At 41.1% G+C, this 21,428-nt stretch overlaps 1 protein-coding gene across 1 annotated transcript in view; it reads left to right on the forward strand.

Moving 5' to 3' along the window:
• The first annotated feature begins 6,775 nt into the window (after positions 1-6,775).
• MOXD1 (monooxygenase DBH like 1) overlaps positions 6,776-21,428 on the forward strand; it is a 48,604-nt gene continuing 33,951 nt past the window's right edge. The window contains exons 1-4 of the mRNA XM_061378214.1: positions 6,776-7,070; positions 18,449-18,595; positions 20,065-20,232; positions 20,359-20,442. Coding sequence (XP_061234198.1) covers positions 6,798-7,070; positions 18,449-18,595; positions 20,065-20,232; positions 20,359-20,442 — 672 coding nt within the window. The 5' untranslated portion in view covers positions 6,776-6,797. The remainder of the gene's footprint in view (positions 7,071-18,448; positions 18,596-20,064; positions 20,233-20,358; positions 20,443-21,428) is intronic.

The following is a 21,428-nucleotide window of genomic DNA, read 5'->3' on the forward strand; positions in this document are numbered from 1 at the left end:
GAACTATGAGAAACCAATTTAGAAATGTACCATAAACCACCCAAACCAAGAAGCCTCAGACTGCTCCTTTGTTTTCAATAATTAATGTATACAACTCTAAATTTGGGGGTTTTGTTGGTTTGTTTGTTTTAATTTTTCATCTATGGTTTGTGTGTGTTTAGAGATTTCTCTCAAAAATACGCTGTTTTCATACTCATATATAATGATTTTCTCTTTTATATATATATTTATATATATAAAATATATATATTATCTTCAGACCTATGTTACAACCATAACACCCACGGGTAAATTAAACATGGCAGGTTTTAGTACTGTGTAGAATACCCACATGTATCAGATGATAGTGAGTTCTGGGAAATAAGAGATGCACTTTGCCTCCTGGTGCTACCCTGTTGAAGATGCTCCTAGGTGTTGACAGGAGCTGCAGAGCAAAGGACAGGGAGGCGATGCCTTAATGAGTTAAATCATTATGAAGACTTAACCTGATCATAGGTAGTGACCTAACACCTCATTTACCCGTGCCTGTGTGTAGCGGCACTGAGGGATTCTTGAGAGAGCAGCCTAGCAAGAGCTGTCTGTTCTGGCCATTTGCAGGCAATGGGATATTCCAGAGACACAGAAACATTTTATTCAAGCCTGTTTCTAATGTCTCTTGTTCTCTGTGGTGCACTTTTGTGGGTTAGGCACCTTCTGGCTCTTCTCTTATGCAATTTAGCTTACGTTCAGGAAATTGACAAATACTGAGCATTGATTATTTATTTATAATTAATGCAAAGTCTTTTCTAAATGTTTTATAAACTACTTAGCCAAACAGCAACACCACCTTGCTAAAAGAGGGCAAAAAGAAATCTGTTCTCACCTGTGAACATGAAGTGCTTTTTGTTTATTCTTTTAATTCAATGATTTCTAGTTCGCTATTGGAATGACCTACATAAGTCCAGGTTTTGACATCAACATGATGCAAGAAGGATAGAGAAGTAGCTTGCAGATTCAGCTGGAAGCTTGTTACAGTGGGATAATACCTACACAGAATAAACCCAGCTTCACTGGCAATCCTATGTTCAACGTGGATGGAGAATGGAGAGCAGGAAGCTGTGTGGGTTGAACCTAATATAGTCTCTGAAATGCTGACCCAGCAGGATGGGCTCCCAGGGAACATTACTACCAGCACAAGAGGAGCTGGAAAACTCTTCTGTCTTGATCCAAGGCCAAGATTGCTTCAAGAAGAAGGTGGAAATGTTTCCCCTGTGCCTCCGCCAGTGCCAAACATTTCCTCAGGCACACACGTTGTTCTGGCTGCTCTTAAACATTTGTTTAAAGTATTTAACTTACAGAAAACAAGCCTTCAAGTTGGAAATAACTGTTTTGTCTTAACCTACTCAATTAAGGTGGGAGAACAGAGCATCGTGCTTTTTTTATTCATGTTTATTGAAGCTGCACTTCAGAGAACAGCAACATGCCCATGTAAATACACCAGAAGTTGTGTATTTACTGTTCCTATGCATTCCTGTGTTTTTCTGAAAAGATATCATAAGCATTGACTAGATCTAAGAGGGGAAGTATATGGTCCCATTGTTATCTTCTGAAAATGGAAGCCTACTGAAATGGAAGCCTCAGGTATCAGTCAAAGTGGGGATACAAGCTCTCCATCATTTAAGTATACATTTTCCTGGAATTTGCTCTATTATTTCATCCTTTGGTCTTTAAAATTTGTATTCTTTTCCCTTGTCCTTCTTCCACCCCATTTTACTAATACTTGAAAATTATTTTATTATAATATCTATTTATTATAGTATTATATTACTAATAATTATTTTAAAGTAGAAAATGCCTACAATTTAATTGATTGCTGCAATCAGCATAGCTACATGAAGGCTTTTGAATGTCTTTTTAACTCTTTGCATTTTTATATTTGTTCTGCTTTTTTTCTTTTCTTTTGCTGGGGCTAGTAGAGAAGGCACAGTTGTTTCTACTTTCAGGTTGGCATACAAACTAATTTTATGAAATAATATACATTAACTACTGGAGCTGGTAGCAATACTTGGGACTAGTGAGCACAGAGGTGGGCGATTTCTACCCTTCTGTCCTTGAAGCAGTCTGATTTGGCTCAAGTTAGAATAGTTTTTGGGCTGTGCTACCTACAACCTATGTTTTAAACACTCTCTTAATCTCAAACTAGCATAAATAAAGACTAACGTGCATTCAGCTATCTTTATGATGAGTTTGGAGTCATGTTAGTTGATGTTTTAAATGACTTGCCTGAGGACAGAAAAATAAGATCACTGTTAGAAAAAAATTATTTTCCCAATGCTGTGCTTGGGGCGCTGCAGAATGATTTAGCCTTTCCTTGCCTCACTGGCAGGCTGGCTTCTGCAGACAGTGCCAAATTTCCAAATACTTTGACTCAAGTTCATAAACATTTCTTACTTCTCTTGGGAGAGAACTGGAGGGCAAGAGTTTTATTAGACCAGTTGGGAAAGCTGACAGGCTTTACAGCAAAGAGTCTCTCATTTCTCTTGGTTGTGGTTGTTGTCTTTTCCCTTCTTTTACGAGCAATTCTGCGAAAGGAGGCACTTAGCTGCAGTCAGTCATGCAGTGTGGTACTGGGAGCTGATTCACAGCAAGTGAGATACCTCAGAAGTGGCATTTCTGCATGGTTGTATCTCCTCAGGTACGGGGAAGAACTGATTCCCTTTCATTTGGATTTAACCCAATCTCGTTTTTTTACTTTTCACTGTGTGTATCTGTTCTGGCACTGATGTTCCCTGAAGAAGAATATCTTTTAACATATGTACCTTTAAGTCTATATAGCATTTTAAAATGGTTACTTATGCTTCATATCTTTTTTTACTAATATAATACACATGTAATTGCAGTTCTGTTTGTCCATCTGTCTGTCACACAAGGCATGCACAGTTTAAATGTTTCCATAGGTTTCATAGCAGATCTTTTTTACAATAGGTGCTATGTCACAGCATTACAGGTACTTGGTGCCACGCTTGTAAGTGAAGTATCTGCATGCATTGGAAGGTCCTTCAGTGGAGTGTTTGAAACGATTCTATACTAATCAGACAAGGGGTGTCTGGTGCAGGAGTGTTTCTCAGGTAAGCAGTGTGTTTGGGGAAGACAGTCATGTTGTTGGTCCTGATGAAACCAGGCTGGCTCCAAGTGATTCTCAAGATTTGTTTCTCGTGCAACTCAATTAGCTCTCTAGCTGAGGGCCACTCTTCTGGATAGTCACAGGTTGTTGTTTCAGCTGGGACGTGTTCTTTCTTTTCTTACACTTTTGGGAACTGATAAGCGGAGTGACTCCTACAGCAAATGGCACTATTTTGTATCAAGAGATGTCTACTTTATTAGTAAGTTTTAATGCTTTATAGATCTTGTGCTTTTTTTCTTCAAGTATGTATGATGTGAACAAGAAGGTGCTGCTTTTTAATCAGCAGTTTAGTACATGAACCATGCTATTCATGTGAGGGAGCAATTGGCAAGATCATAATCAGTAACAGTAGTAAGAGATTTTACAAAGAAAAACACTTGCTGAGGTTGGTTAGATGACTGCCTTACTCGAGAAGAGAAGTGGTGGGACCGAGTTCAGCCAGGAGAAGGTGGTCATCTGATGTCACCCTGTGCTCCTGCCGGCAGCATTACTTTTAGGCCAAGGCTCAGATTTAGACTGTGTTTTCTTCATATGTTTGGTTTCTTAATGATGCAAAAGATTTTTGGTGAAGTCACCGAAGACACTTAATGTGAGTTTTGGGAATTGTGCTTTTCTACCCACAAAGTGCCTCTTCTAGCTCTACTAGGAAAGTTTTATTACATGCGTATTGTTCTTGGGATTATAAATAGCAGCAAGTTCAAAAAGGTTGGTTTTGTCACAATATTTGTAGATCAAGTGTGCAGCTCTGCAAAACCATTTGGATGGTTTGCTTTAATGGAAAAATAACTGCTGGAGGCTGGAAAGGAATAGAGATGCTATTCCTGCACTTCTACTAGTCTGCACATGGCCAGCATGATGGCGTGAACTGTGTCGCTGAGTGTAGTTCCACTGTTGAAGACATCTTACCAGCACCCCCCAGTTTTGGTCGAAGGTCACAGGGCTTTGGGAATAAGGGCTTTTGGGAATAAGAGCTGCCGAGAAGCAGCAGACTGACCCTTGAGCTGTGTGAAGAGATGATCATTTGATCCCACAGGAGATTTCAAGAACATGAGTATTGTTTCCATTCCAGCTCTCAGCCTTCAAAATTACATTTTTCTCCACAAAAGGAAATAAAGCTTGGAAGCAAACTGGGGTTAGATCCAGAGCCACAGAATAGAGACACCCTGGCCACAGGCTTTGCCAGCACAGGACACTGGCATGCCAGGCTGTGCAGGGGCCGTCCACCACCAAGGACTCTGCAACTCACTAGAAAACAGCAGACTGCTTCCTGTGAGTGAAACCTCTTTTACCAGACCCACTATAACAAACCTCTGGTTTGGCTTGGCTGAGATACCGCAGTTTGTCCAAGTTACTAGCTGATCCCGCTGCTTTGGCTTTTGGCTGAGCAAGCTGAATGATCTCAGCTGACCCCAAGTTTGAGCTCATCAGAGCCTGTTTTTCACTTTTGTCTGTGCCTGTCTGCTGTAAGAGGGGCAGGGATATGGATGGAGGTGCAAGGGGTGGAGGCCAATCTTCCATAAGGGGAGGCGCGCAGCTCTCACTGAAAACAGTGTACACCTACCTACAGCTCTGCTTCCTTCATGGTACCTGCATGCAGGTGGGCTGGGGAAGGAACCCTGTTTCTGCTTGCCATGCTGTGCAGCACAGCATGCTGTATGGGATATTCCATCATCCTTCCCTATATAACAATACTCCATGTTGCGTACAGGCTTCTAAAAAGCCATCAGTTCCATCCTTATCAAACTGAGACATGATGGGGTAGTTTACAGTGAGTATTTTCCTTTATTTTGTTCAAATGCTTCTACAGTGCACGCAATAGGAAACACTAGTTAGACTTCCGTGACCACTGCTGTAGTTGCAGGGTAGCAGTTCTCCTACCAGGTGTGTAATTCAATTGTTTTTCTGAGAGTGAAGCTGTTGTATGAGCTTGTCATGTCCACATGTGTGAAACTTTATCCAGGGCTTCTGTTATGTAAAAACATAGCATACAGTCTGATAAGAAAATTATGAAAAAGCTGATTTTAAGAACCATCCTTCCTTCTTTGTCCCTTCCCCCGGAAGACATAAAACATACCTTTTTGTTACTGTTCTGAGTATTCCTCCTTTAACACAAAGTTTTACAAAGGATGTGATCCCCCAGCTGGGTGCTGAGGACACACTTTTGGCCTTGAGAGGTACTGCACACTTGCGATTTCCCCTTATATTAATCCACATGTACTTGTAGGGGTTAGCACTTTTTTAAAAGGGAATCTGAACACTCAGCATCTCACTGTTTTCTATTTTGTCAGTCATCTAACTTCATACTGTTGACGTTACTGCTGTAATTGGAGAAGGATCACGCCAATCTGTTCCATTTAAAAACCATTTTCATGTCACCGGTTCCTAATAATTGTTTTCTTATGATGATTTAGGTGAAAGTAATTTTTGGTGCTTATCATTTTTTAAGCATTTGCTTTTCCATGGGTTGTTTTGTAGTTTGATGCATTCCTCACAGCACAGTAGGTGGTGATATTCTGGAAGCCCCAGTGATATTTGTGAAATATTTTCATGCAAAAACTTAAAAAGGAAGCATTACTAATCTCCCTCATGTACTAGTTTGATTGGTTTTCATAGAATTAATGTTTCATTTCGGTTGATTGCCAGGCTCTTTCTCTTTTGTTTAATCATGAGCAAAACACAATTCAGACAGCACACCTTCATTTTAAAACTGATTTTGCATTGCTTGGAGCTTTCAAAGGCCAATACGACTTCTTGTGACCCGTGATTTTCCCGTTGTGGAAGCTATGCATTGTTTTCTTTCCGTCCTAATTTGCAGGGGGCTGGGGAGCATTCCTCCAAAACCACGTTTCTTATCTTTACCTTGCCACCGAATGGCGGTAGAGCTGAGGGTGCGCGGGAGGGGAAGGGGATGCACCTCCTGTTATGTATGAAGTGTGGCCCCGTCAGCCGTGTGGGGACAGGCGCGGGGATCAGGGAACCGGGGTGGGGTTTGGGCTGTGCTTTTGGAGCCCTCTCAGTGCAAACCGCTCTGGAGCTCCTCAGTCTCCTCTTACAGACGGAGCAAAAATAACTCTTCCCGACGGGGATCTCCTGCTTGGCCGCCCGGCCGCAGCACCGGGCTCTCACACTAAGGGAAGCTGCAGCTGAGAGCTGGAAAGCGCTCCTTTGCCTCCAGGCTTCCTCTCGCGGACTTCATCCACTGGAGTTAACGCTCCCGTGGGACCGGCGCGCAGCGGGGAGCCTCATCCTCAAACTCCTCCACGCTTCCCGGTCAGGAGGAGGATTTGCGCCCGGTAACGCGAACCCCAAGCGCCTCCCAGGGAAGCGCCCGCGGGAGCCCCGCAGCCGCGGCGACTGCACGGCAGGTGCTGTCGGGGCGGGCTTGCCCCGACGGGGAGTGCGGGGGAACGGGGGGCGGCCGCAGCGCCTGACCGGGGCGGGGAGCGAACAAAGCTGCTGCCGACTGCGCGCTGCCCCGACGGGGCTGGCCGGCACGGAGCCGCCCGCAGCGGGGCGGGGTGACCGGGGCACCCGGCCCCCCTTCTCCGCGCACACAGATACACGCACACGTCCGGACACACGAGTTCTCGGGCACACACAGGGGCACCGGCAGCCGCTAGTGAGCGGCAGGAGGATGCGGCAGCTTCGGCCCTGGGCGCTGGTGCTGGGCGGGCTGCTGTGTGCCGCCGCCACCGCCGCCGAGCCGCCTCGGAGCTACCCTCACAGCGCGGTGCTGGACGGCGCGGCCGCGTACCTCCTGCGCTGGGGCCGCCGTGGCAGCGCCCTCGCTTTCCGCCTGGAGGTGCGCACCCGCGGATACGTGGGCTTCGGGCTCTCGGCCAGCGGCGGCATGGCCTCGGCCGACATCGTGGTGGGGGGCGTGGAGCGGGGCCAACCCTACCTGCAGGTAAGGCCCGGCTTCCCTGCCTGGGAGCGCTCCCGGAGCTCCGATCCAGTCTCGGATCCTCTTTGTCTGCCCGCCTTTCCCGGCTATTTCTCTCTCTGGACGCCTTCTCTCCCTGCCCCTCTTTCTTTTGCAGCCTCTTCCCCTCTCATCTCCGAACCTCTTTGCTTCTTCCATTTTTTTGGGTACCCCTATTGTTCTGTGTCCTATCCCCCCCGGAGGAGTTGCTCCTTTTCCATCCGCTCCCTGCCAACCTTCCCTCTAAACTTTTACACAGGATTCGTCAAAGGTGTCAAATTTCCTTCCTCCTTACCCAGAAAATGCAGCAGCCCTTTTCTCTCCCCTTGGGCTCTCTCTCCCTGCCGCCCCCCTAGCCCAGACCCAAGGAGGATTAGGGAAGGGTGGCATAGTCTCTCCTAGCGAGGTGTGGCTCCTTTCCCCTCACCCTGCCAGCAAGGGAGGGCACTTGGCCGTCCCGGTGCAGCCTCACCTGTCTTTGTAATCCCACCGGCATGAGGGCACGACCCTGACGGCTTCCCAGCCTGCTGGAGCACAGCCGATGCTGTTCCTCTCCCTGGTATTCCTCCTTTCCTCACCTGGAAGTGATTTGACCATGGTATTGAAGGGATTTACAGAGTAACCACTGTGGATCCTGGTCTTTGTGCTGGGTCTGCTCAAGCAATTTCAGAGGAGCCCAATTGTATTGGCATAATTCTCTGTTTCTGTAGGTGTCTAGATATTGCTAGGGCTATGGCTGGGAGCAGGAGCATGGGACGTAGTTTCTCCTGGGGCTTCCAGCTTCCCCTCTGAGGGGCACTGGTGGGGTAAGAGACGTAAGAAAGGAAGGGACCAGCACCATCCATCCCCTCTCAGCGACCTGAGCTCCAGCTTGGAGGAGCTTGTCCTAGGGATGAGTGAAGGGGGAATCAGGCCAGGCATGACATCTTGTTCTCCCCTGTTGCCTAAATAATAACTTTTAGAGAAGTGATTTAAGTTGTTAAGAGTTTGGTGTAGGAGAAGTTGTCTGTCTTGTCTTCATTGTATTGGAGCTAGTTGATCTTTGAAGCTGCTGCTCAAATTTTGAGAGCTTTTTATTTAAGAATATGGATGTTTATTAACATTTCACCCTAAGAAAACTAAATGCTTAATATGTTCTCCCTAATATTTATCAAGATTTTATAAAATCAAAACTTTTTCAGAAAAAGGGAGCTGCTGGCATTTTTTTTTTCACCTGTGAATTTGCTATATGAAGTTAGGCAAATATTTGTCTTAACTAAGTGAAGACTGTTGATTTTCAGAGTATTTTTTCTCCATATTTCAAAATTAAATATTTTTTTTTTTCTGAAAACCTCAGTTAAATAAAACACTAATAATAAAAAACCCCTATTCTGGTCATCAAGCGATGAGCTCTTGGCTCACAGGATGTAAAGCTTTCTGGAGCTTTACACTTTGGAAGATACACTTATTAACCACTGAAAGAAATCCAAATTTTGTGCTTGGTTAGTTGATAGATCGTGTTAGGGTAAAGCAAGCCTTTTAGAAAGGCATCCAAACCTAGTGTAAAGACATCCGGTGGTGGAATATCCATCACTTCCCTCGACAGTCTGTGGCAATGGAGAGAGTCTGTGCTGTTCCTGATTTCCAGTATTAGCTTGTCTGGATTCAGGTTCTAGCTATGTATTTTCTCTACTGTATTAAAAATTCTATTCCCCCCACACCCCACCTCCATAAAGTTATTTATATGCTGTAATCAAATCACTTCTCAATTTTCTTTTATGCACAGTAAGTACATTGACCTCTTTAAGCATCCCGCTGCAGGACATTTTCCTCAGCACTCAAAGCACTTTTGTGGCTCTTTCCTGCTTTCCTCATAGGTGTTCAGCATCCTCTAAAAATGACCCCACGTTAATTCCGTTCTTTCACAGATTTTATTCACTGGCATCCTGTGACAGATACAACTGAGTTAGAAGAGGGAAGGACTGTAGCAAGTGTCTCCTGTTACAGAACACCAGATATTTTTCTGAAACCCTAATTTAGCACACAAACATATCCTATTCTAAGAGTATGAGTTGTTTTGTTGCACTTTTGAGTAGGTAAGGCACAGAAGAAAAACTGTTAAGCTTGCTTAAGGCATGAGGTTTTCTCCATCCCTGTTCCTTATTCAGTTCTAGGCAGCAAGGTTTCTTTTTAAACTGGACTGAGGTCTTTCTAAAAGCTGCTCAGTGAAAATATTTCTGAACTTGCACCAATAAGGAAAGAACAGAAACAAAGATCATGAAGAAACAAAATTTGTCCAAAGGTTTTTTCTGGCCAGTCAGCGGGGATTGCTATAAAATGAAGAACTTGTTCTAGAGCGCTATTTCAATAGTATTTAATTCTTCCCTTTACTGGACATGCAAATACAGTTAATATTTTAACACCATGTTCTTTGTTAAGTGTGCATCAGCATCATTTACATTATTTACTACTGAGAAAGAATTTTTCATAGATAGTACCCTTGAAAGTATGTGGTTTTATGCCTAGCTGCACTCCATAAAATAAGTACACCCTATAATGAAAGAACTTACTTTTCTTTTTGGTTTTAGAAATATGTTTTTATTCCATGATCATCAGTCGGAAAATGTGCATCGTGGTCTAAACTCTTAGAAGGGTCATTTTCTGTTTTTTTTGAAAGTTTTGAGGTGCTTGTTAGTGGCCTGATTTTCAGATGATGTTCTGAAACACCTTTATAGCCTTTCAAGTGGGCAATGAAATTGCTAGTCTCCTGGGAGAATTTAGACTCTTTTTCCCTATAAATTCTCTCTCCTCCTTTAAAAATAGAACATCTTCTTGGAGGAAAGAGTCCTCTTCTCAGAGCAAACACGTAAATGTAGGCTTCGGCCATCAGTAAAGGTAAAACTAGATGCTCCTTAGTCTATGCAAGATCCGTGTATCAAGGTAGAGGCAAACTTCCAGAGAGTTTTCAGAGAAGAGAGAAAACATTTCCCTTCATTCTCTCAGAGCAAGTAGATGATATTCCCACCATTAACAGGCAGTGCTTGCTTTGAAAAAATGCCTGGTGGTTCAAAATTCTGGGTATCTGAGACTGGGATTTACTTTGTCAGTTTTTAGGTGTATCCTGAACTTGGGTGTAGTGAGTTATTTGCGCTGGATTGCTTTTCTGTGTTTGAGCTGTATTTTAGATAACAGGGTGTCTGCCATAAGTGAAGGATAAAATTATCTGAAAGTCTGAGGTTTAGTTCTCTCTGAATATACCAAAGTGAAAAGTGTTATGTCATGTTACAAAGAACAAACCTTCATGGTGCACCAGAATAGTTTTTTGTAGAGCATTTGAATGATCAGAGAATTATACATTTACTATCCTAATGCTTCAGAAGGTCAGTATTTGGAGTAGGAACCTAGACATATTTTGGGAGGATGTAGAGGACATAGCATGAATACATATGAATACACATACAACATTACTGCATTGTCGTGAAGGAGGTATCTCTACCCAGCAGAAGAAGAAAAAGAGGTGAACAGATTATACTTGCATGTTAGTGAAGAGTCGTGTGGTGACAGAGCAGCAGAATATGTGAGTTTTGGATGAGCGTGTTTGAGAACAAGTAGAAGATCCCATTGGGGGCTGGTGTTGGAGAGCCTGGAGCTGCCTTTGTCTCTACAGGGAGGGAGTGGACTTGGAAGAAGAGTTGATACTTAGCAAAATGTTACCTTGAAATATTGCCACGGTCACTTGCCACTTGTGTTGCTTGTCATAATAGTTCTTGGGGCAGACTTAGCTTTTGGCATCTAGTTTTCTTTCCTCTTGTTTTCCTTCTCTTTTCCTTTCTTTTTTTTTTTTTTTTTAAACGCATCTCTTTTGTGCCTATGAATTGACACAGCATGCATTTTCATGCTAGACCCATGCCTTTTCCTTGGTCTCCACCCCTGTCTGGAATTGTGCATCCCCACCCACAGCACGTAGCTGCTGAGAGCCCCATTTTGGGGAGAGTAATCCTCCTTGATGAATGCCTATTTTGTGGACGTTATACAAGAGGGTTGCATTGTTAGGATCTTCTGTTGAACTTGCACAAAAATAGTCCCTGCTTAGAGTGAATAGGGACTGTGTGTCACTAAAAAGTACTTTATTATTCATTACAGCCTTGCTTGTTAACTGTCACCCAAACTAAAGAATATCTGTTATCAAATGTATCCCATAGAGTTAGCTTAATTGCTCATAGGGAAGTACTTGGAAGAGATTTTAAAGGACAGAAAACAGTGAGCATTCTCTGTACTTAAGGATATGCTGCTTTTAAGTGCACTCATGCCAACAGCAACAAAAGAACTGTTTAGAAAACAACTCGAAAGGCACCAAGAAAGAGATGCAAAGCGGGTGCCACACTGACATATCTCAGATGGGGCTTTGTTGGAGGTATTTTATGCCTTTGGCCATTGGGGCAAAATCTCCAGATGAGTGATGTGTCCCTCTTGGCTTCCTTGTGGGGCATAAAGAGACACTCCAGTGTACATCTCCACTGGCTGGGTGCTTTGTAGCTCCCTTTCAGAGGTACAATAGTTAGGACATGGAAACAGCAGTTGGTGAACAAAAGATGAGAAGAATTCTGTGGCTCTTGTATTTTGCAGGCTTGGGGAGTAGGGCTGTTTTGCAAGGGTTTTTTGTTCTTCATGATATTTTTTCTTGTCCTTTGGGTTTTGGAAAAACAAAGAAAATGAACATTTTTTTACAGCTGCCAAAAATAAGTACCTGGGGCAGGATGGAAATGTTGCCACTGTGAGTGATGCAGAGACTTAAAATAATTGGGGAATGTTTTCATCCTCAGTATAAACAAGAGGGAAGAGGGGAGATTTTCTAAAGCACATAGAGAAATTTGGTGAACAAGTATCACTTATAGTTGTGCTTGAAAATCCCTTAAGTATTTCTAAAGCTTCCTCATAATTGAATTAAAGTAATTAAACCAAGAAAACGTGTACTGCTTAATGTGGCTACTGTGTAAGGAGTGTTCCTTGTGATGAGGTGCAGTTGTAAGATTGGATCACGCGGTATCTCCTACTTACAGGTTCTCTTTCCCTTTGCTACATGTTTTGTCTAGTCTATTTGTGTTAAGGCAGCCTTTAATCTAGCTTTATAGCTTCTGATATAACAGGAATAGAACCTCTTAAATCAAGATTTATTCTTGATGTAGACTTGGATAGGTCCTTCTGCAAAGTCAGATTATCCACAGCGATAAGCGATGCTGTATTTCAGCTTCTAACCGCTCGTGCTTCTTACGCCTTTGTGCACTAAGTTAGGGAGCTCTCCACATTTCATTGTTTTTCACATGTGTGTGGAGAAAATGATAATTTTGTGTCTCCCAGGAATGCCACAGAAACCAAGTGGTGTCATTGCCAGCTGAAGGCTACCAGGAAGCTGCCTTGGGCAGCATTTAGCAAGATACAAGAAACACACTGAAGTGTATGCAAATGACACAGTCTGAATGAGGAAAGATGTGTCTGTAAGTAAATAATTATGTTTCATGTGTAAAAAATACACAACCTCTTTTTGCAAAGAAAAATATATGTACATGTACACACACATACATGCATTACTGCGTCTGTAAATACAAAAGTGGGAAATGTGTCTGTGTGTGTATAGGTGTATATGTGTATGTCTGCATTCTAAAATGCAGACACACAGAGAATAATTTGTTACAGATAAAATATTTCTGTCCTTGTCAAAGTTAGTATTACAGCTTGAAGCAAATAATCCATATTTACTCCAGTGTAATCCAGCCAGTTTAATTGGAATTGTACCAGGAATTGTGGAATTGTGTGTAGCTTCTCGGAGCTGCCTATGTGAATGAGATTCCTGGCAAGGACTGAATTACTGCATGATAATCTGCTGTGTAGGTTAAATAATAATAATAATTAAAACCAAAATCAGTTAATTAATTACAAGCAGACTGCTCATAGGGCAGCTGCTGAACTTGCCCATCCCAGTTACTTTAGGAACTTCTTGCATCTGCTTGATTGCTCTTGCTGTGCCCTTTCTGCGACTATTTTTTCATCTGTGGCCAAGCCCAAGATTTGATCAGTCAACTGGAATGCTCTCAAGGTGTTCTTATACAGAGGAGTGATGCTTCATGTTAATTTTCTGTGGTTGGGCTCTGCTTTTCCCTAACATAAAAGCATAGTAAGATCTTCGCCTGAAACTCAAGCTGAAATTTATTTGAGGTTGCAAAAAAGTTTGGTTTGCTTATTTGTAAACTCATTCTCTGTTTGCTTCTTGCCAAATACAGTGTAAAACCAGCTTCTTTTTGGTGGCAATATCCAGTGTGTGCTGGAACCATGAATAGCAGGATTCCATTTAAATTGAATGCAACAATAAAACAGAGAAATGTTAACCACAGTTATTTTTTTGGAAACCCAGAGAGGCATAGCTTGGTGCTTATTACAGACACACATTTTGGTCAGTTCTTTTGCATACTGTAGCCATTTCTTTATCCTGTTTATACTAAGATATATCCTGTCCTGCGCCAGCTTTCATCTTGGTTACTGCTTCCCAATTCCTTTTGCCAAACTTGTCTTCAGTCCTGGTCAAAGGCATCACTTTGGTAGTTTAGGTATAGCTGAAACTGTATGTGTTGGCTACAGACCATCAGTGAGGACTAGTTGCAACACAGCTCCCATCTCTCAGTTAGAGAAAGGCAGCGTATAAATCCCAGCTCGTAAACCGAGCCTGCAGGGTGACTGCTGGATGGGGACACAACGTGAGAGTTGTTTTATGCTCCTTGAGGTTGAAGGGTGCTGTATATAACTTAGAATGGGAAGTGGGTATCATAAACAAAACAATCTTGTATATTGTAAAGATCTGGGGAGGGAGTCCCATGAACACCTGTTCAAGCCTGCGATGACAGCTGATAATGCTTTTGGGGTCAGGCTTCCCTCTGCAGCTGTGCTTACATTCTCCAGGGAGAAACCTGCGTCTTTTCCCATCCTTAAGAAATTACTCTCCCTGACTATTTATACAGCAGCAATCAGAAACCATATATGCCACAAAACATGTTTTTTAAGGGAGAGAGAGATTAATGGGATCTGTGAAACAGTATAACATGATCTGTTTCACATATGGAAAGGAATAGAAAAAAACTTGTACAGCCTGGAAGGCTTTTCGTCGTCCATCTGTTGTTTCAACTTCTATGTAATGTGAGGAACGAGATGACTAATTATTTGACTGATTGTACAAACAAGTCCAGAGTTTAAAATGCCATTTTGTGCAATATCATCAAAGAGAGTACGGTAACTTTAAATGTTTCACACATAAATAGTTTACATAAGCAAATTCTGAAGTAAAAATAACATAGCTGTTATTATGTAGCATGACTAATAACACTTCTGAAGTGTTTCAAACACTTTTTAAGTAACTAAAATAAAGTATTCATACTAGAAAAATATAGTAATTTCACCATTTTCTTTTTGTAATACTTACACCAGTAAAATTGATGTGAAACTTGAAAGCTTTATCTTTGTTTAATGTATGATACATACTTTTGTGTATATGAGAAACTGAAGAATCTGAATGCAAGCTCCGAATCAGTGTGTCAATCCATATTGTTAGTTTTGTGCTGTGAGTGTTTCAGAAATCAAGTTTTAAGCACTTGATAATGATTGTAGCTCTTTTCTGGGACTCCCTGAAATTAAGGGGGACTTGTATCAGTATAATCTATCCTACAAAAGACACAAGTTTTGTACCTAGCTGGGTGGGGTAGCAAAACCAAATCCGTGTAAAAGAGATTGCCACATTAGAGCTTTTTCTTACCTCTTAAGAACAAACTCTTCCAATACAAGGCACATCGCAGACTATGTGTGACAGATAACAAAGCGCTGTAATTCTGTTGATGAAAATGTCTCTCTCATTTGTCTACAGAATTATATGAATGAAACTTGTGACTTTAGATGGGTTCTATATTACAGTAGTCCAGCCCTGGGAGAGTTTCAAACCATACTTAAGTATCCTCAGTTCAGCCAAAGCCCAGATGCCTGACATCCCCTCTCTGGTCCTGGTGGATCCATCCTCTATGCTGTCACTTTTCAAAGGCCTTCAGAGCTACTCAGCTTTGTCCCTTCAGTAGGCACAAGGACTTAAATGGAGTGTAGGCTGTCCAAATATGGTAGTAATGATTGCATTTGTACTATAGGAGCAGGACTTCAATTTAGTCTTATTTTTCTACTCTGAAAGCATAGGAAATGTATAAAGATACAGACACATATCTATACAGCTATATCTACAACTAACTTGTTCTTCCTTTTCCAAGAAGTTGCTGCATCACAGTTTGTCAGTGTGTCTTCATTTTTTATAACCTCCTTTTGTTCATTATGTTTTGTACATAAATACACTTCTTAAAGGCTTTTAAGTTCTGATGAGTACATTGATCAAAGTTGGTGTAATTTGGCAATGTGGCCTTATTTTGTTTTAAAATGGATAAACAGATTTCATGTGAGAGGTTGAGCAATCAAATTTTGAGCTGTTCAAGATTTTTTTTTTTTTTTTTGTGATGAACATCTGGATATTTTCAACAAAGGAAATAAGAATAAAGTAATAGAAGCAGCTTGCTAACTCCTAAGTAGTTCCTGGGAAGCATACTCACACTTGATTCATCTTGGGCAGTTCAACATCACTCAGTGGAGTTGCAGCACTTGAGAAATAAATGGACATCTCTGTCTTCCTGGGCACTACCTAAGTTTGCTTCCCAGGTATTCTCATCACCTTGCTATTTCAGGGTTGTTTCCAGGTGGTGTGTGTCAGGCAGAGAAACTAAGTGGAGAAAAGGGATTAATTATTTAACGGAAATATTCACATGGAAAAGATTAATGTTAGTTGGTCAGATTAGCATCTACCCACAAAATAATTAAAGGTGAGTCATTGCATGAGGTGCTGCACAGTGTCAACAGCAGGGGTAGGTAGTGAGCTCCTGGGCAGGCAGCACTGTGAGTACCAAACACCGCTTTCCCAGTGCAGCTCTTCCCACAGGGAGCAGCGTGGTCCCCTCCTGGGGTGTGGGCTTTGGGACTACCTTCCCCAATGCATCTACCAGCAGACACAAAATCAGCCCCTCACAGGGAGCCAGAGCTTTGACCTGCCTTTGGTTATCATCCAGGTGAATGAAATAATGAGACTGACAATCACATTATCAAGGCACATCTGAGCTAATACCTTAATTACAGACCTTCTTTATTTTTGCATGCTCCCTACAGGCTCATGGAAGTTAGGTCTGTATCGCAAAATGTTTTTTTGGTTACAGTTGTGTTCTCTAGACTTGTTAAGGGATGGTGATATTCACCAGCAAAATAATTTAGTGTGCACACCTAACTTTGCTTCACGTCTCCCAGCTTTCCTTCACGCCAGTTTCAGGCAAAGACTTTCAACCTGTTCACATGAGGAAAAGCTGTTCTTGAATTCATATTCCTCAATAATTCAATGTGTCGGTGCTTATTCTAATACAAGGGTGCCTTCCTCTGATGCAGTGTAACATTTCAGCAAAGATACCACACTTTGTTAAAAGCTGATGTTGACAAGTTTACATTTCTTATCCAGACAAACCCTAACTATTTTTAAGAAGGAAATGGAGGTTCCGTTGAAGAGTGTTTTCAGAGCAGGGATGGTGCTGTGTGTAGACATACATTGCCCCTGTCCAAGCTCTGATGGAGAGATAAAGTGGAGCATTTTGATCCCATAAGGTATCTATCTTCAAGAACCATCCAAGAACAGACCCTTATTTCCCTCTGGAAAAGCAAATCCAAAATTATTTCTCTAAACAAACATAATTCATCAGTTCCCTTCCTCACAGCATACAATTTCAGGTCCCAGACCTCTCTTTTGCTCTTTTTGGTAATTATTTTTCCATGTGTGTATTCTTTCACATACATACTCATTCATTTATAATCATGAGAAGTGCTGACAGGAAAAGAAACACCTTTTCGGTGCTTTCAACATTTTTGAAGTTTAGATTTGTTCCAGAGTGAAAAAATACAAACTGTTTCAGTGGTTTTGGCAAGACAGAATTAAATTTTAATATAATAATTTGTCATGCTATATATTATATTATATATTAATAGTTAAAATTTTATTTGAATTTGATAAAAATTATCAACATTTTACCCTTTTTTTCCTTGAAACTGCATTATGACTGAGGTAAGTTTATTCAGATTTTTACCCAAATTAGTGTATCTTAATGAAATGTTTAATCATGCAGTTATTTGTATGTCTACGGAAGGCAAACCAGCTTGTGAACTCTGACTTTGGTCTTGTTCACACACAGATATCTGGGGCGGGGAGGTATAAGCTTAAGATTACAGCTCCTAAATAATCCTTTACTGAATTAATCAGGTATCAGCTACTTTTCCTGGTATCAGAATACTTGGGCATAACATTTTACAGTTTTTCAGCTGGGTTACCTTCACTTTAACAAGCGGGGAAAGCTATAAATCTCTCTAAAAGTGAACAGAGGTCTAAACAGCTGCAGAAGTAAAAGCCTTCCAGGAGCAGCGCACACTGCAATATTTTGTGAAGGACACCACACAATTAATGGTGCCTGCCTGTTTGGTGTGAAAAATACATCTATTAGTTAAAAGCCCCCTCCCTATACCAAACCGGGCAGAAACAGCCTAAAACTCAAAGGAGGATGACCAGAGAAGTCAGATCTGAGGCGGTGGCCAGCCTTTTCCAGGTGGCCAGAGTAGGAGGAGAGGGAAGATCGGGTCCCAGCTGCAGGGGCTGCAGGAATTTGGGGTGAGGAGGTTAATGACCCAGCATCGCTGCAGCCGCTCCTCCATTGTACCGTGCCTCTGCTGAACCCTAGACGTGGAGCGCCTTTCTTACAAACAGCTCCCAACCCCCAAACCCCAACCTAGCCCCAACCCAGCATCTTTTGTATGAACTGAGCACTTCTTGGGCTAGTTAAGCCGTAGGGTTTCTGGTTCCAGACAATGTGCATTCAAGAGGTTTGCTTTTTGTGGGGAAGAACAAAACAAAGGAGAAGTTGGGAGAAGAGGGAATGGCAATATTGTTGATGTGAATATTAATTGAAATTCATTCTCTCTGTAAATTCTCTCAAAGTCCATGACATCCCTGTTATGATGGTTGCTGGGTATAGCTTTTATTTCTGGAGTTACGTACAGGCAACGTGTTAAAAGTTGCTCAAGATATTCTTCAAGCTGCTTAGCAAGCAGGCGTGCTTTCTTGGAGATTTTTCATAAAAACAAGTTTAATACCACCTCACGTTTTCTCATTTGATACAAAACTGACAGTTCATCATTTCACGTATAGGCGTGTTTTGAGAGGGTTCAGTTCTGGCTATAAAGTTTAATTTTTTATTTAATACTGAGCCATCTTTTCTTTTCAACAGGATTATTTTACAGATGAAAACAGAGTGCTCAAAAAGGACCCTCAACAGGATTACCATCTGGAGTATGCCATGGAAAACAGTACACATACAATATTGGCTTTTAGCAGAGAACTGCACACTTGTGACACAAATGACAAGAGCATAACGGTAAGAGGATCTGCCTATACGTAGTGAGGTGAAGTAATTAATACAGACTAAATATATATATGTGGTTATGAAGCTGATTATTAAAATCTCATCTTAGTAAAAGGACAGAATTAGAGAAATTCACTTTCCAAAACATCTTGTTGCTCAACTTAAATTAACCGGGTGAAATACTTGCACTAGTTTTATTAAACTCTTGTATTTTAATTTCAGCTTGCTTTGTCCTTCCACTCTCTAATGCATTATGTTCTCTAATTTCTAACACGTCAAGTGAACACAGGGTTGAAACAAGTACCTCTGGGCAATAAAGTTGGGATTCTGTGATTCTGTGATATCCTACAGTTACAATCCTTCAAGAGATGCCAGCTTCATAAACACTTTTTAGGTCCTATGCTAACTTGTGATTAATCTTAAAGATAGACCTTTAATAAAGTTTGGAGCAGATATATTTAAAGTATATATGTTTTATTTATTTATTCAAAATTAAGACTTTGAAGAGCTTTATTATAAAATTCTTCCCATGATAAAATGGTTCTCATGGTAAGTTCTTCTGTTGCCCTAGGAACTGTTGTACTATTTCTTAATTATAATTTTAAACTATATGAAGGCGATGACTTCTGTACTGGAAATGACAGATAGGTTAAAGAGTTTTTCAAGGCCTTCTATGCTTTGGCTTGTTTACTACTCATTTTGAAAGCCTTGCTATAGTCGTTCAACAATATTATCATTATCCATGTTTTTACAATATACGCAATAATAACACCATGATGAGCTGAAAGATTCAGGAAGCAAACCACAGCTGTATAAGCAGCCAGATTTCCAAGCAGTCAATGGATCTATGGTTTCCACACCTGCTCCAGATTCTCAGTATAATTTAACATTCTGGGACACTTCAGGATTTATTATAGTACTTTTTCTCAAGGGTGATTATTGCAACCTGAGAATGGTTTACAGAGAATTGCTCTGTGCTGTGGCTGTAGACTGATTTTTAAGATGCAGATCTGCACTGTAATTGAACGTTTGTCTTCCCTAGCATGTAAGGGCAACAGTCCACAGAAGGTATTCACATCTTTACAGAGCTGTGCCTGGAAAGTGGTTTTTTTGGGAAACCTGATTGCTGGCCAAATAAATGACATGTCTAAAAAACTATTTTTTCATGCATATAGCTGGTTACCTCTTTGTGAGTGTACTCTTTGCAGGTATGATTTAAATTCACAATGTTAATGTGAAAGAGATTCATCTTCTGCATATCTGCAATGAACCCCATGAGTATCAAACATTATAATCTTAAAGGGAAGATTATGTCAGTAGGTGACTGACTGATCCTCTAGTACGTGTTGTTATTGTTCAAATACGGCAACACTAACATCAAAGCTATCACAGGAATTATGTGAACTATGTAAAGAAGATTTTCTTCCTATTCCTTACAGACTTTTTTGGTTTTGTTGTTTTTGTGGGTTTTTCTTTTCCAGGAGAGTACAGTGCGGGTAATATGGGCATACCACCACAAAGACATGGGAGAAGCAGGTCAAAACTACCATGGGTCTAATCGTGGTACAAAGAGTCTCCGTTTACTGAATCCTGAGAAAGAAGAAGTCTTATTTGCCTCTTTGCCATACTTTGACTTGACAAACAAAGACGTAAGTTACTCTGGGTTTTGGATTTATGCAGATATGGGGATAAATTTGTAGCCAAAGCTTTGGGCTTATGCAGCAGGGTAATGTGACTTTTATAATATTGTGTCCTTGCCCTTTTTATTAAGACAGGTGCCTGTACCAGACAAGGATACAACATACTGGTGCCAAATGTTTAAGATTCCTGTACAACATGAAAAGCATCATGTGACAAAGGTAAAGTGATTCAGACTAAGCAAATTTAAAGGAGTTTAGGTAACAGTTGTGCTTCAAATCAGTTCTTGCACTTTCAAAATTTATTTACTGGAGGGAAAACAATACCTCTTGTCTGTCTTGGCAAACATGGGTCAAGTGTAAGTGTATGTATATGTGTGCATGTGTGCCTAGGACCTGACAACCACCACATGTAGGGACAGAGCTCTCTTCCCCTATATCCTCTCTCCCTTAAAAAAATAAGGTTGAAAATTGTTTTTTGTCTGTAAACATTTCTGGCAAAGACAAAGTCAAGTTGCCTAAAAGCATGTTTCATCGAGTTTCTACTTTTGTGGAAGAATTTAATGGATTTCTTTTAACAGAGAACAGGTTTAGATTAAAAAAAAAGAAGAAAGGTGAAGTTTGTTCAAAGGGCCAGGTTCTTATTTGATTTCAGTCACCCCTCTTGCGATTACCACAGTGGACTTATGCCACCTGACATCAAATGGGCACAGATGTCATTATCTTCAGCTGTGTAAAAGCCAAATATTATCGAAAAAAAAGACAGATGTTGTAGTTTATTTAAAAATTATTGAAAATGTGTCAATAACCACACAAGGTTCAGTGCAATCCAAAAAGATTTCAAAACCCAGGTGCACAAACGTGTTCTCTTATAGCACATTTTCTGTCTTTTATTTTTGGTTTGGAACTGAAAGTTGAAAACTTTGAAAACTGAAAGCACTGAAAGTGCTGGAGGGAAAGACTGTTCTCACATTTCTTCCCAGGAGCAGTATACGGCAGACCTCTTAAAAGAACAGCAACTTATTATTGTTCTAAAATGCTTAAGACAGCACAGTGAGATAGCTCTGGCCCTCAATTTTATCTGTCTTTCAAACCTATTAATGCTTTTATGTATACAATTATATTCCTTTTTTTTTATTATTGTCAGTTATATTTTTCCAATGCATTCAAGTAAGACTGACATTTTAAATTAACTCAGAGAACTTAAC

The sequence above is a fragment of the Neopsephotus bourkii genome, unplaced genomic scaffold (genome assembly GCF_033783945.1).
Source record: "Neopsephotus bourkii isolate Nb327-2 ecotype Australia unplaced genomic scaffold, CSIRO-AGI_Nbou_v1 NB_1765, whole genome shotgun sequence".
NCBI classification, from domain to species: Eukaryota; Metazoa; Chordata; class Aves; order Psittaciformes; family Psittacidae; genus Neopsephotus; species Neopsephotus bourkii.